The sequence below is a fragment of the Tursiops truncatus genome, chromosome 9, assembly GCF_011762595.2.
Source record: "Tursiops truncatus isolate mTurTru1 chromosome 9, mTurTru1.mat.Y, whole genome shotgun sequence".
In the NCBI taxonomy this organism is placed as follows: Eukaryota; Metazoa; Chordata; class Mammalia; order Artiodactyla; family Delphinidae; genus Tursiops; species Tursiops truncatus.
In genome coordinates, this window is record NC_047042.1 from 15,331,721 (window position 1) to 15,345,340 (window position 13,620).

General features: G+C 42.5%; 1 protein-coding gene across 5 annotated transcripts in view; it reads left to right on the forward strand.

The window, feature by feature from the left end:
- The window catches only part of NRCAM (neuronal cell adhesion molecule), a 323,257-nt gene that overhangs the window by 250,213 nt on the left and 59,424 nt on the right, over window positions 1–13,620 (forward strand). For all 5 annotated transcript variants that reach the window (XM_073809554.1, XM_073809556.1, XM_019940696.3 and 2 more), the window contains 3 exons: window positions 428–612; window positions 2,710–2,841; window positions 12,309–12,452. In XM_073809554.1, coding sequence (XP_073665655.1) covers window positions 428–612; window positions 2,710–2,841; window positions 12,309–12,452 — 461 coding nt within the window. The remainder of the gene's footprint in view (window positions 1–427; window positions 613–2,709; window positions 2,842–12,308; window positions 12,453–13,620) is intronic.

Sequence of the window (13,620 nt, forward strand, 5' to 3'; positions counted from 1 at the left end):
TCTCTGGCATTTTTAGCTCTAGCCGATAAAAAAAGGATAACTCGGTGTCATTAATTTCATGGTCATTCTTTTGATTGACATAGTCCCTTCATGCAGAATTTTCCAAGAGTGCCTCACCGATCAGAACTTTGAAGAAAATAATTAGGTCCCTTCAGTCAAGTAAGTCTTGCTGCCATTCTCACCAGATCCCTGAAGTCCAAGTTCACAGTGTGCCGTAAATTAGGACAGTTCTGCTTGTGTGAAAATGGTAACTTACAGACTGAAGTGTAAGGTTTTGAGCATGACTCAGGAAAGTGTGGTGCTAGGTAAAATCTCTATATATTCCTCATGATCTTTATGTTTGTGACAAGCTCGCATGAAAATCACCCTCAAAAGCAGCTAGGTGAACTTCTTTTCTTGTAATGTTATTGTTTATTCATCTTATCAGGCCTACCCCAATTATTTACTGGATAAAAGAAGATGGAACACTCCCCATCAACCGGACATTTTATAGGAACTTTAAGAAAACTCTGCAGATTGTTCAGGTTACAGAAGCAGACTCTGGGAATTACCAGTGTATAGCCAAAAATGCACTAGGAGCCATCCATCATATCATTTCTGTCACAGTTAAAGGTATATCATTGTCTAAAATACATGGCTCTTGCCTCCATTGAGAATCCCTGAGTCTTCAATCAAATGCCTTTGATTATATTCAATAATAATGTAATTTATATCAACATACATGGCACCTTGAATCTCTTCTCATTGCTATTTATAGTGCATCTAAATCAGGTTAAAAATTCACTCCCTCGGATCTTCCTTGTAGAGGATTCCAATTAATAAGTGTAGAAAGAATGAAGGAAATAGGAAATCACAGTTAGAATCCCACAGTTATAACTGCTGTAGGCAAGAGCTAGTGATGAATGCTAAAATTATGGGACGGAACTTTAAGGAGAAACAGGATATTTGCATAGCCTCAAAGTGTTTCTTCTCCCCTCACCCCCCAAAAATTAATTATTGAGGCAGGTTTAATATATGTCCACAAATTCTTTACTCCTCGTGCCTTAAGGAGGTGGAACTTAACTGTCCTCCCCTTGAGTGAGGGCTGGACTTGCTTGCTTCTAACGAATAGAACATGGAAAGCAGGAAAATCATAACTTTACAGTGGAGAAACCTGGCAGACATCACTCTAACAAGTGATCAAGGTTAATATAACCACTCATAAGCCATGTCAGTATCATGTACTCCCAGATATGATGGACGTCTACAACAGTGGTTACCAGTGGGGAGAGGCAGTAAAGGGGTAGAGGGTTAAGAGGTACAAACTATGATGTTTAAAATAAGCTACAAGGATCTATTGTACAACATGGGAGATATAGCCAATATTTGATAATAACTGTAAATGGAGTATAACCTTTTTTTTATAAAAAGAAGTAATTATGATACTGATGGCGGTGGTTGGATGGTGATTATAATCTAAAAATTCAGGAGTTCTTCACTCAGAAATCACCAAATTTGACCTTAGATGGAAGAGCTTTTGTTCACTTAAAACCTTCCCATTGATCTGTAGGAGAATTCAGTAGTCACTGGTAGAAACATTCTCTAGGAATGAGTGCATGTTGAAAATGTTTCACAGAATATTTTAGTTACAGATAAGAAGTAGAGAACATACCTTAGGAGAAATACAAAGATTAATCAATTTAGTAAGCTTGATTTATCCCTGAAAGAATTCAGTTGACTAGTTCTCCTTTGTAAGTCTGGAAGGATGTTCAAGGAAGAAACTCTTCATGAGAAAAAGAGAGATGATGGAGAACTTATAGTGTTGGGCTGGTAATTAACATTGATATGTAACACTTATGACTAACACTGACATATATTCACTTTTCTCCATTTCTGTCCTGAGAATGATGAAAAGAGGATGTTCCTTATTACAAAAAATAACCAAAAAGCTCTTGATTATTTAGAGAAAAAAAAAAAGATGTTCTACAAAATAACTGACTAGTTGTCTTTAAAAGTCTCGGGTTCATGAAAAACAAGGAAAGAGCAAGAAACTTCCAGATCGGAGGAAACTAAGTAAGAAGATGTGACAATTAAACGCAATGTGGTGTCCAGGACAGGGTCCTGAGACAGAAATAAGACATTAGGGGAAAAATTGGGGAACTCCTCATACAGTGTGTAGTTGAGCTGATGGTATCCAATGTTAATTTCTTGTTTTGGTATCTGTTCCATGGTTTTGTAAGAGAAAGCTGATGAAGGGCTTCTAAGAACACGCTATACTAACTTGGCAGCTTTCCAAAACTGCAAAGCTTTAAAAACTGCTTCCCAATTTTATAATTGTATGTATTCTACAGGGCTCAGATTTATAATTGTATGTATTCTACAGGGCTCAGATTTTAAATTCACGTTTCTTAGCCCTATCTGTACCTGTAAATTCCTCTACAACGTTAGAGAAATCTGTTACCTCTTCGATGTCTGATTAACGTAATGTAAAACAAGATGACGATATTTGAATCAAAAGGCTCTAGAAATAATACATAGATGTCACTGAGTCTTCTTCAACATTCTTCTGAAAATCTGAAGTGTTCTTTGAAGCATAAATCGATTCACTCTAAAAAAAATGAAACTAACAAATGTTTTGCAAAATACTTCTTTTTATTAAGATAGTTCAGTTTGCTAGAATAACTTATTTGATTCAATTTTTTGTGGGTTTTTTTTCCTTTCCTCACAAAGCGGCTCCGTACTGGATCATAGCACCTCAAAATCTTGTGCTGTCCCCAGGAGAGGATGGAACCCTGACCTGCAGAGCTAATGGCAACCCCAAACCCAGAATTAGCTGGTTATTGAATGGAGTCCCCATAGAAAGTAAGTTTCCTTGAGTGGCTTCAATTGCAGTATATTTTCGGAGCGTAGTGACATCTCCACAGGGTACAAATGGTGATAAAATAACTTGGCTTAAGGGAGGAAGCCATATATAAGTTAAACAGAGGCACGAAATTACCTTTAGATTTTAATTTTACTACCTTTAGATATAATTTATTATGATGCATCGTTTAAGCTATTTTTTTTTCTTTTTTGGCTGCGTTGGGTCTTCATTGCTGCGCGCAGCCTTTCTCTAGTTGTGGCAAGTGGCGGCTTCTCTTTGTTACGAGGCACGGGCTCTAGGCATGTGGGCTTCAGTAGTTGTGGCACGTGGGCTAAGTAGTTGTGGCACACAGGCTTAGTTGCTCTGTGGCATGTGGGATCTTCCCGGACCAGGGCTCAAACCCGTGTCCCCTGCATTGGCAGGCGGATTCTTAACTACTGCGCCACCAGTGAAGTCCCATTTATGCTATTAACATAACGGCATGTGCTGGTTGGAACTTGGCAATATTTCCTCTGTTTTTTACATGGATCATAGGAAGAATGACAGGGTGAGAAATAAACATCACTGAAAAGTTCAGATTATCTTCTTTGTTCAAAATGTCAAGTGATTTGTGGAAACATCGCAGGAGTCGGAGGGGATGGGTGGGGAGGCTAGGAATAGAGACAGTGGATATGACAAGAATAAGAAATACAACTGTCTTAATGTAAAGAGGTTTTCATTCCTAAGTAGAGCCCAGATGTTCCCACGTTCTCCAGTCTTGAAAGGTCACCATCCCATTTAATACCCAAAGAAGAACACATCCTCTGACCCCAGTCCTCTGCCGGGTGCTCCATCTTTGACCAGTTTTCCCTCCCTCCGTATTGCTGAGATCATCCTTGAGCGATACCTATATGGTCCTAGCTGCCAAGTGTCACCTCTTCTGCCACCTTCCCTGGACCACTCCAGCTGTCTCTCAGCCAGCTTGTCCAGGCTGCCCCCCTGCTGCCAGGAACAGTTCCCCAAAGTGTGACCACAGGCTTTCCATCAATCTTCTAAATCACAACAAAGACCAGTTTTACAAAACTTGGTTAAAGGCTTGAGCATAATATAAGGGAATTATAGCAAAGAAAACTTAAAATGGATAATGCGTCTTCCTGCTCCCGGATTCCTAGGCCCATGGCCATTCACAGGGAGCCTACTGCCTTTCCTTTTTCTTGACCCCGCTTACCACCAGCTGCTACTAAGAGGTGAATTTTTGGACATTTTCCCCTTCTTGAAGTTCAGACCTTCTCTTAGACCCAGAGAGAGAGAGAGAGAGAGAGAGAAAACCGGTTTCTGTTTCAAACCCAGCCTCAGGTTCACTCTCCCAGTCAGTAGCATAATAATCTGCAAAGATATTCTTTACCCCCAATAAAGAGAACCTTTAGGATTATGATGCAGAGCAGCTTAGCTCCACATTTTGCCTCCAAGCCAGAATCAAAAATTGGTTCCACTTTTACATACCCACAAGGTCCATTAAACTGGCTTTCCTGCAAGTCTTCACCCTAAGATGGACCTGAAAGCTGCTGGCAGATTTTAAATGAGACACGTCCCTTCTTCTCACCATCAAGGTCTTACCACTGCAGGTCTAGAGGGGGTGAGAGACCCGGTTCCATGAGTGTTTATTAGGAGTTTGTGTCACACAACACAGTCCTTATCGGATCCTCAGAAACAGACAGCCTGTGTTTACCGTAAAAGGAAATGTGTTCCTGGGAGAACACCGACACTAAGGAGGCCAGCAAATCGGGTTTGGATATTTCCATTCCCAATTTTAACTAGGATGAGGATCACGAAAAACTGCAGAGAGTATTTTGGGACTGTGCATTGGGAAGCTGTTGCCACTCTCAGAGACAAATAGGTGAAAACTGAGAAAAAGTGGAAGAAAGCCCAGAACTGAAAAATAAGTTTTTTGGTAGAGTATCTGATTTTCTTAGGAATGTGTTCAGAATGGCAATAAAGGCTGGAGCGTGCTCAGCACGTTGGCGCTGTGTTTTGCATCTCAGAGGCTCTGTGCCAATTTATGGAAGGGTAAATGGGCCCCTGAGGTCAGGGAAACTGACAGGTGGGAGGGGACATCCATCATTTCTGAGCAGGAAAGCCAGGGAGCCAGGGAACGTTGGAAAGATAAATCCTCAAGCTCCGCAGCCGGCATGCAATCGTAAGCAGGGGAAAATGGAGATGTAGGTGGGTCAGTGACACGAGGACGAGGGGAGATAAAATAAGGAAGCTGATCTTTCCTCCTGATTGGCTCAGCTTGTGAGCATTCCAAACCGGGCACAGGTGGTGCCTCTCAGGGAACCCTGTAACTGCAGCTGTAATGAGTTTTGAACTTCTAGGTGTAAAATAAGATTCAAGGGTGTAATGTTCAGCACAGGTACTATAGCCAGTATTTTATAACTTTATATGGAATATCAAATCACTGTGTTCTACACCTGAAACTAATATCGTATTGTAAGTCAACTAGACTTTAAAAAGTCAGCTTTGAAATTATACTCATAGACACTCCCCTTTAAATGAAATATCGGGGGGGAGGATCAAAAGTGAAAAGCCTACATTTTGGGGACGGGGGCGTGCAGGACAGCGGTCCCTGGAGACAAGTGGAAGCTGTCTGCTGTAACCCCGAATCATCTGATTGGGTCCAGAACAAAATCTTTCAAATCAGGTTCCAAATCAGTTCATTTCTTCCATCCCCAAAGTATGTGTTAAGTCCACGCTGGAAGGAAAACAGGAGGCTCAGCAGAGTAGGATCAGAGTTCCACGGTGCCTACAGATCCAGGGCCCCTTGGCCTCTGGCGTGCCTCACAGCAGTCATTCTGGTGGACGAGCAACAAGAGAAACACCGTGCAGCCTGGCAGCAAAGCCAGGGGCCCTGGCCGCCAGGCTGCCCCACAGTGCTGGGAGCAGGTGCTGTGTATTTTTACCGAGGTGATGAGAAGTGTCCCTGGAAGGTGTCTTTTTCCACATCTGGTAGCCAAGCTAAAAGTGCATGGATTACTGTTCGGAATCTCAGAACTGAAAGGTGACATTGGGCTTGAGGCACCTGGGGGGGACCCTCACAGCTGTCTGCACGATGGTACGGCAGGGCCACCGCTGTTACCCATCCCCACCCTCAGCCACTATAGTCCACCTACAGCTTCTGCTGAATGACTTCTTGGCTAGACACTGTCTTTTTTTTTAATTTTTAATGAAATATTTTTGTAATGTTTAATATAAAAAAGTTTTAAATTGTATTCAAGTATAGTTGATTTACCATGTTTTGGTAATTTCTTTTTTTTTTAATATTTTTTACTTTTGGGTGCGCTGGGTCTTCGTTGCTGCGCGCGGGCTTTCTCTAGTTGCGGCGAGCGGGGGCTACTCTCCGTTGCGGTGCGCAGGCTTCTCATTGCGGCGGCTTCTCTTGTGGAGCACCGGCTCTAGGCACGTGGGCTTCAGTAGCTGTGGTCTGTGGGCTCAGTAGTTGTGGCTCGTGGGCTCTAGAGTGCAGGCTCAATAGTTGTGGTGCATGGGCTTAGTTTCTCCGCAGCACATGGGATCTTCTTGGACCAGGGCTTCAACCCATGTCCCCTGCCTTGGCAGGCGGATTCTTAACCACTGCGCCACCAGGGAAGTCTCTTTGTTGTGTTAATTTCTGTTGTACAACAAAGTGATTCAGTTGTACATACACATTCTTTTTCATATTCTTTTCCATTATGGTTTATCATAGGATGTTGAATATAGTTCCCTTTGTTATACAGCAGGACCCTGTTGTCTATCCATTCACTATATAATAGTTTGCATCTGTTAATCACAAACTCCCAATCCCTCCCTCCCCCACACCTCCGTCTCCCTTGGCAACCACAAGTCTCTTTCCTATGTCTGTGAGTCTGTTTCATAGATACGTTCATTTGTAGATACTACGTCTTAAACAGCTACGTTCCAAGTGAACGCTACCTGTCCCACCCTGTGTGTACCTCTCCTGATCCAGGAAAAGGAGTAAATGAAGAAGAAAACTGTCCCCAAGTAGGTAGAATTCGAAGAGCCTCGTGCTTCTCCCCTGTCCACCCTGCCCATGAATTCGGATGCCTCTGAACAGAACTGCCTTTGAGGTTTGGGTACCATTCTGGAAACAAGAGACTGGGGCTTGTTTTTCATCTGCAGTTTGCTGAGTTTGCAGCCCACAGATGCATTCAGCAATGACAGGGCAAGGAGGAAGGGTGGCAGAGAGGCAGGGGTAGCAGGAAAGAGCAAAATTTACCATAGTATATAGTGGCACAGAATTGGCATGGTGAGGATTCAAGGGGAGACTAGAGTAGACCCCAGAAGTTAGCTGGGAGCACAGTCTGGCTTGCTGACACCCTCTACTTAAGCGGCTGCAGAAACCTTGGGTGGACCAGTTGCCAAGGGGCAGGAACAGGGAATAGCTGTGCTTCTGCAGTATCATCGTGCAGCATCCCCACCAGGTGCCTGACATTGCCGCCAGCTTCAACACAACAGAGACATTATCAGGGCACCACAGTACCAGATACACAGCCTCCCCGCTCCTGACTTGTGGGCAATCACCTAAGGACATTGCCACTCTCTCCTCCCACCTCTGCGGGCTCTGGCTGCCAAGAGCGCATGAGGACTGTAAAAGGAGAAGCTAGATCAGGAGGGGGAGGGGTCAGACTTGGGTTCTGTTAGCAAAATGCAGTGGTTTTTTTCAGTATGTATTTTATTTATTTATTTTGGCTGTGCTGGGTCTTAGTTGCAGCATGCAGGATCTTTTTTTTTTTTTTTAAATCTTCATTAATTATATTCACACCAAACCTCCAAATTCCTTGCATGTGGTAGCACATTCTCAGATCTTCACAATTCAGTTTTTTTTTTAGTAGTTGATGGTTCTTATTTATTTATTTATTTATTAACATTTTATTGGAGTATAATTGCTTTACCATGGTGTGTTAGTTTCTGCTTTATAACAAAGTGAATCAGTTATACATATACACATATTCTCATATCTCTTCCCTCCTGCGTCTCCCTCCCTCCCACCCTCCCTATCCCACCCCTCTAGGTGGTCACAAACCACCGAGCTGATCTCCCTGTGCTATGCGGCTGCTTCCCACTAGCCATCCACTTTACGCTTAGTAGTGTGTATATGTCCGTGCCACTCTCTCACCTCGTCACAGCCTCCCCCTCCCCCTCCCCATATCCTCAAGTCCATGCTCTAGTAGGTCTGTGTCTTTAGTTATGGCATGCATGCGAGGTCTAGTTCCCTGAACAGGGATCGAACCCCGGCCCCCTGCATTGGGAGTGCAGAGTCTACCCACTGGACCACCAGGGAACTGCCAGCAAAATACAGTGTTACTGATTTGTGACTGTGCATTTCAGACCTGGCACCTACCGTTTTACACAGCCGGAAGAATTCATTCAAAAAGAGCCTGGGACCTAATCTCAGTATCTTCCAAAGCTCTGTCCCTCCAGGACTGGCCAGGTTACTTTTAACTTTCCTTGAAGCAAAAAACAGACTTATTAAATATGGAATTTGTCCAAAACCACCTAATTTTTTTTTTTTTTTTTTGCAGTACGTGGGCCTCTCACTGTTGTGGCCTCTCCCGTTGCGGAGCACAGGCTCCGGACGCACAGGCTCAGCGGCCATGGCTCACGGGCCCAGCCACTCCGTGGCATGTGGGATCTTCCCGGACCAGGGCAGGAACCCGCTCCACAAGAGAAGCCACCGCAGTGAGAAGCCCGCGCTGCAATGAAGAGTAGCCCCCGCTCGCCGCAACTAGAGAAAGCCTGTGCACAGCAACCAAGACCCGATGTAGCCAAAAATAAATTAATTAATTAATAATATTTTTTTAAAGGAAAGGGCTCAGTGACATCGCTTATAGGGGATAGAATGCCTAGATGGAGAAGAAAAGTCTTCTCTTCCCCCAGAGATTTGGAGGCTGCACCATTTAGCAGATACACTCAGATGCCTCTCAAGCAAAGAATAACACTGGAAAGAGTTGATAGCAAAACAAAACAAAAAAATGCAACCGTGGGCTACATAAAAGCTCTTTTAAATGGTGTATATTGTGCTTGATGAATCCCTTCTAGGGGAAGATCGTCCTACTGGCTTTGTGAACTGAACTAGTCTTCCATGTTCATGGTGAGGTAACTTTTTATTGTGGTTAAAAAAAACACATAACAGGTCCTACTGTGTAGCACAGGGAACTATATCCAATCTCCTCGGATAAACGATAATGGAATGTAAAGTAGTTAGCTAGGGGGAAGCAGCCGCATAGCACAGGGAGATTGGCTTGGTGCTTTGTGACGACCTAGAGGGGTGGGATAGGGAGGGTGGGAGGGAGGCTCGAGAGGGAGGGGATACGGGGACATATGTATGCATATGGCTGATTCACTTTGGTGTACAACAGAAACTAACACACACATAAAAACAGATTATTGAAAAAAGAATGTCTATATGTGTAAAACTGAGTCACTTTGCTGTACAGTAGAGACTGGCACAACACTGTAAATCAGCTATACTTCAATTTAAAAAAAATCATGCATAACAGAAAATTTACCATCTTAACCATTTTTAAGCATATAGTTCAGTAGTGTTACAGTACATTCACACTATTTTGAAATAGATCTCCAGAACTTTCTGATCTTGCAAAACTGGAACTCTATACCCATTAAACACATGGTGATATAATTTTTTTGTTCGTTTGTTTTGTTTTGTTTTTGTTTTCTTTGTGGTACGCGGGCCTCTCACTGCTGTGGCCTCTCCCATTGCGGAGCACAGGCTCCGGACACGCAGGCCCAGCGGCCATGGCTCACGGGCCCAGCCGCTCTGTGGCATGTGAGATCTTCCCAGACCGGGGCACGAACCCGCGTCCCCTGCATCGGCAGGCGGACTCTCAACCACTGCGCCACCAGGGAAGCCCTGGTGATGTAATTTTGAAGAGCTTAGTATTCAAGAAATTTGGAGGGACTCCTGGCCCTCCACTGCCTGCTGGTTCCACAGAGGTACAGTCAGAATGGACATGGCGTGGGCACTGGGAGTCCCCTGAGGAGGCCCAGCACTGAGTGCTCAACTGCTGGGTCCAAATGTGCTAAGAATAACTGACAGAGAAAGGGATTCCCGAAATGCTGCTCTGTGCCAGCACGCCTTGCTGAGATAGCGGAAAGACATTGCTGAGACTATGTGTCAGAAAGGCCCCCGATGGTCCTAGACTTGGGATGTGGGACAAGGAACACGGGCTGCCCTGAGGGATGCTACATTCTCAGGGTACCTGGCTGCCGGCTGCAGCACTAGTCCACTTCCTAGGCTAGTGTGGCGTGTCAGTCCTCAGCTGTCATTTACTGAGGAAATCTATTCTCTGTCAAAGAAATTGCAACTTGTATTTTTCTTCTGGTTAGAAAGAACATGTTCCTTAAGGCCATTTTGAAATCATTAGAGTCATAAACAGCGGATGTGAGCTAAAATGCCAACTCAAAGCATCTTGGCTCACCTATCACTAGTTGAACTAATTGGAGCATCTAAGATGATTTCCTAAATTAGCTACTGATTGTGGTCAGAGTGTCAGACATACAACTACATACAGAACTGTGTGATAGTAAATTTGTGTGATTTTAAGCCAGTAAGTTTGGAGTAACTTGTTCAACATCAGTAGAAGCTAATGCAGTACAAGTAGGCGTGATACTTTGAATATGTGTGATAAAACAAGGATAAATAACTATAGTTTGATTTATTTTTATTATTTATTTTCATTAATAAACCACAGACGAACCCGCTATTTGAAGCTTTTTAAAGTGATAAAGGAGTCTAAAGGCAGTGATAAATATGTCTTAGGTGCCCATCCTTTTCCTGCCATCAAAGAGGAAAAATGGGGACTTCTCTGGCAGTCCACTGCTTAAGACTTCGCCAATGCAGGGAATGTGGGTTCGATCCCTGGTTGGGGGAGCTAAGATCCCACATGCCTTGTGGCTGAAAAACCAAGACATTAAAAAAAAAAAAAAAAAAAAAAGCAATATTGTAACAAATTCAATAAAGACTTTAAAAATAGTCCACATCAAAAAAATCTTTAAAAAAAAAAAGGAAAAAGCATGTTTAGAATGAAAGTAAAGGCTATTAAGTGGTTCAGGGTGCAAGAGCAGTTTAAAAGGAATGGTGCTGTTATTTATTTTTTTAATTTACTTTATTGAAGTATAGTTGATTTACCATGTTGCGTTAACTTCTGTACAGCAGAGTGATTCAGTTTTACATATATACATTCTTTTTCATATTCTTTTCCATTATGATTTATCACAGGATACTGAATATATGGGTGCTGTTATTTAGATTTGAGTTTGATCAGCATGCCGAGACAGACACCCACTACCCCTTTCAGTGTACTTTTTTTTTTTAATTTATTTTTGGCTGCGTTGGATCTTCATTGCTGCACGCAGGCTTTCTCTAGTTGCAGTGAGCAGGGGCTACTCTTTGTTGTGGTGCGCGGGCTTCTCATTGCGGTGGCCTCTCCTGTTGCTGAGCGCGGGCTCTAGGCACATGGGCTTCGGTAGTTGTGGCTCGCGGGCTCTAGAGCGCAGGCTCAGTAGTTGTGGCGCACGGGCTTAGTCGCTCCGCAGCATGTGGGATCTTCCCAGAACGGGGCTCGAACCCGTGTCCCCGCATTGGCAGGCGGATTCCCAACCATGGCGCCACCAGGGAAGTCCTTAGTTTACTTTTAAAGCCATGTAATGTCACAGCCTAAGATTTAGTGTTCACAAAAAGGAAAATATTGTCCAATAGCACAGCACTTCCAAATTGTTGGGCATGCCTTGGACTCAATTCTCATATATTATATTACCAACCTGTTCCATTCTGCTTCAGTAAGGATCAGTCCTGGTCTTCACATTTTTTTAAGTATTTGAGAGATTTAGCTGAAACTGCTGCCTTTAAGGGAAATCTCACATAATTTATTTCTACTTCAGCCTCAGGAATTGTCAAAACAAGAAAATACATACTTTCACATTTGATTATTAGCCCTATACTTGCTTACATATTTATTTATCAATCTGTTTCAATAAGAGACTCTTAAAAGACACAGGTTTGGATGATCTAAAGGATTTCTCGATTTTTGGAGTAGATTTTGCTGTCTCCTCTTGATAATTTGCCTTCTCAAAAATAACCATAATTTCTTCGTGAACAAGGTAATGTTTTTCTGAATTTGTATTGCAGTTTACACCTAACGTGTTGCTTTTTTTCCCTGAGGCTCTCAAAATAATATTGAAAAGAATCAATCCATTTAAAACTAAATGGTTATCAAGCATATACCCATGATGATAAGTGATAACTAAATTATAGGAAGGAAAACTGTGGTTTCTGTTGGGTTGTTGGTCTTCTCTTTCTTACTGCATATACCTAGATCAGTCTTCCACTTCCTGTAAATTAGAGTTCAAGCTTTACATCTTTTAAGCAAAGAGGAATGAATATATACTTTTTATTTTTACACCCAAACAGTTGCCCCTGATGACCCCAGCAGAAAAATAGATGGCGATACCATTATTTTTTCAAACGTTCAAGAAAGATCAAGTGCGGTGTATCAGTGTAATGCCTCTAACGAATATGGATATTTACTGGCAAACGCATTTGTAAATGTCCTGGGTAAGCTCTCCCTTTATTAAAGACATGACAAATTAAATTCATGACCGCTGTTGTTTTTCATTCATTCAGCAGAAATATATTAAGCATCTACTAGGCAGTGGCACAGAACTTGGAGCTGTAAGGGATATACAAAGATGGATAAGATACAGACCTTGCCCTAAAGGAAATTACAGTCTGGCCTTAACTTTCTTTCATAACATGGTTTTGACAATGGCAAATTCCTCATTGTAGAGGTAATCAAAGAGGCTGCTCTGTTCATAGACGGTTACATTGTGTCCAACCCCTCAAAAGGAAAACAGCATAGGTCTGCTGTTCCTAACTGAATGTGATTGCTTGTTCCATCCTTAGAAACTGACAAGTTGAATGACAATTTCATGATTCTGATTTTTGAAAGTAAGTCATTAATCGTAATGTTTGGCCGTGACCTAAGTCACGATGTACATTTATTTATCAATTCATAACAATATGTTTAGAAAACGGTGACATAAACATATTCTGAAAGGGTTGGGTTTATGTGAACATTGTATTTCTCATATGGGACAAAACTACTAAAATACCAAATTTGTTAAGAATTTATGTGAGAATTGTTTTCATGATGCCGGGGAATTATCTTTCACCTCTGTAAGTGGAGTAGGTTCCCTTTCAAACAAAATTAGGGTCAGGAAGCCAACCAATATGTGGTATTTTTTCCTTCGTGCTTGAAATGAAGGTCAGTAAATCACAGGAAGAGCTGAGCCGTTAAGACGTTGATGGAGGGACAGGAAGCAGTTTTGATTCTGGTGCTGTTTTGAGTCATCAGCACTCTGCTTTTTTTCTGCCGGCTTGGATGTTCGCCACCACGCCCCCACACCCACCTCGGTTATTACCCCAAGGTTCTGATGGGCCAATCGTCCAACAAAAATGTATTTGGCCATTATTTTTTGTGCCAGACACTGTGCTGGTTTATGGGGAGGAAACAATAAAAAGTCCCATTCCCTGCCTGCAAGGAACTCACAGTGTAGTTGGAGAGATAGATAAAGAAATCAGTTATTAAAATACTGTGCTAAGGGGAGAGATACATTGGCTGTGCCTTAACATGAATTCTAATGGCCTGAAAAAAAAATACAGTAAAATACAGGTGGGCCTAAGTGTTTATTTTATTTTAATATTTACTTTACCTTTCCAAAAC